This window comes from Trachymyrmex cornetzi, unplaced genomic scaffold (genome assembly GCF_001594075.2).
Source record: "Trachymyrmex cornetzi isolate Tcor2-1 unplaced genomic scaffold, Tcor1.1 scaffold1269, whole genome shotgun sequence".
NCBI lineage: Eukaryota > Metazoa > Arthropoda > Insecta > Hymenoptera > Formicidae > Trachymyrmex > Trachymyrmex cornetzi.
Window position 1 is genome coordinate 125624 of NW_017295838.1, and position 2095 is coordinate 127718.

General features: G+C 33.2%; 1 protein-coding gene across 1 annotated transcript; it reads right to left on the reverse strand.

The window, feature by feature from the left end:
- Window positions 1-702: 702 nt before the first annotated feature.
- LOC108770395 (uncharacterized) lies at window positions 703-2089 on the reverse strand. Its single transcript, XM_018521967.1, has 4 exons — window positions 1954-2089; window positions 1521-1637; window positions 965-1106; window positions 703-894 (listed from the first exon to the last, which is right to left on the reverse strand). Exons 1-4 carry the CDS (start codon window positions 2001-2003, stop codon window positions 856-858), a joined length of 348 nt encoding a protein of 115 aa, XP_018377469.1. The 5' UTR covers window positions 2004-2089; the 3' UTR covers window positions 703-855.
- Window positions 2090-2095: the final 6 nt, after the last annotated feature.

The window sequence follows — 2095 nt, forward strand, 5'->3', positions numbered from 1 at the left end:
GAAAAGCATGCTTATGAAATTGGAACACTATTGGTAGCATGCACTTATGACGACATGCTCGCAGCGCTGACAAACAATTTTGGAACACAGCCCAAGTCACGCAATTGGTTAGATTGTAACAGCAAATCAGAATGCATAACACTGGTTGCGCCTCTCTGATAAATCTAGAGGTTTGTTCGCGTCGCAAGTTCCAAATTAACCCAGGGTGCGTTCCGTTTCTCGCATGGTGCGCATAATGCGTCGTTTATCCTTGTTGCTCACCAAATGTTAAACAAGGACAATGGATGCATCAAGCGCATCATGCGCGATACGGAACGCACCTCCAGAGAGCACTTGGATCACCAGCAAGATGGCGGTTGGAGCAATTGGATTCATGTGCCCCAATGCTCGGCGACACGAACGGATTGGGACAACTTGGGACAAGCGTCCTGTTGTTCTATAGCTATACGAATAGTTTCACCGATCGTATGCAGGACGTAGGAATCAATTACCAGCCATTTGCATTATTACCTCTGAAATGGATTTCAGAAATTTTTTGAGAGATTTCCGTTTTGGAATTATTAATGAAATTAATGATAATTTCCTCGAAAATTTTTTACTTTTTGCTTATGATTTTATTGAGGAAGACGACGAAATAGAGAGTGAGTATTAACGAACAGGGTTAGAAAACGTTACTTTGACGTTTATTTACATAATTAATGAAAATATACAATATACATATTTAATTCAGTGTAATATACATATTTAATTCTGTTTGCTTTGAGTATTTTTGTTCCATTCTCTCTAGTAGCTGAAGTTGCCTTTCCAAAATATTATTTCGCTGTCTTTGTAATTCATTGCATGTTCGAAGCTCTATCAACATTTCTGTGCGTGCGTCTTGTCTGGCATTACCTTCTTTTTCAAGCATAGTACAGATTGATTCATTAACCGATTGTATAGTAAGCGCCAATTTACCATCTCGTACCTTTGCTTTTGTCTTTATGAAAGATGAACAATTGCTATTTGTCGTGAATGATTTATTGCTATTCGCTGATAGAGGCGAAAGAGGCGATAGAGGCGAAAGAGGTGAATGTACTTCGACAGAAGATTCTTCTTCATTTATATTCCTATAACAAAAAACATTAACTACTACTTATCTGAAAAAATGCAGATCGAAAAAACATACATCTTAAGGAGATAATTATTATCAAGGATGAAAAGTTACTTTGTTGTTACTTTTATAAAAAATGATTTGGTAATAACTACAATTTTTTATAATGGTGACAGTAACTAATTAAAAGCTAAAGTTGGGAGTCACTTTGGAAAAGTAATTTGTCATTATTATGTGTTATTTATCGAAAAAAACTCATTTCTTCAATAAATAATGCATAATGATAAGTTATTTTTTGAAAGAGATTTTTCCAACTTTAGCTTTTAATTAGTTACCGTTACCATTATAAAATAAATTACAACATTATTACTAGATTATTTATTATCAAAGTAATGGCAAAAATAACTTCCAATCCATAACTATTACTCCCCCAGATGAAGTTTGACTGACTTTTTGCAAAATCTCTTCCTGAGAAACAATTTCTTTGCGGCCAACCACAAAAGGTGGCACTCCACTGTGACTTTTTCCAAAGATGGTTATCATTTCACTGCAAGGACAAGTATATATTCCATTAATTACTCATTAAATACATAGGATACTGTGAAAATAACACAAAAGAAAAATAAAAAGACTCAGTAACTTAATTAACTGTAAATATTGAATTGAAAAATATCACATTTACAATAAAGCCTGTAATATATGATGTTTTTCTGCTAATTGTGTTTCAATAAATTATTAGAAATTCTGCGTTCTGTATAGAACAATTTTAGTAATTTACTAAACGCAAGCAATCCAGTAGAAAAAAATGTATCGTGTGCCACAGCCTTTAGATACAGAAAATAGAAAATGAACTAAAAACTTACTTTTCATATAAAAGAGGTTTTATGCCTTTCCCAGAGCTATTTTTTCCCATAGTCCTTTGAATGTATTTATCCCATTTTTTCTTCAACAATTTAAATTTATTTTTTATGTGATGTTTAGTAGCATTTACGTAACCTCTTTTTT

Coding starts and splice junctions, on each gene's coding strand:
- LOC108770395 (XM_018521967.1), bottom strand. CDS start 2,003: ATGGGAAAAAATAGCTCTGGGAAAGGCATAAAACCTCTTTTATATGAA. Junction 1,638..1,953: donor AAACCTCTTTTATATGAAAA/GTAAGTTTTTAG, acceptor TTGTCCTTGCAG/TGAAATGATAACCATCTTTG. Junction 895..964: donor TCATAAAGACAAAAGCAAAG/GTACGAGATGGT, acceptor TGCTTGAAAAAG/AAGGTAATGCCAGACAAGAC.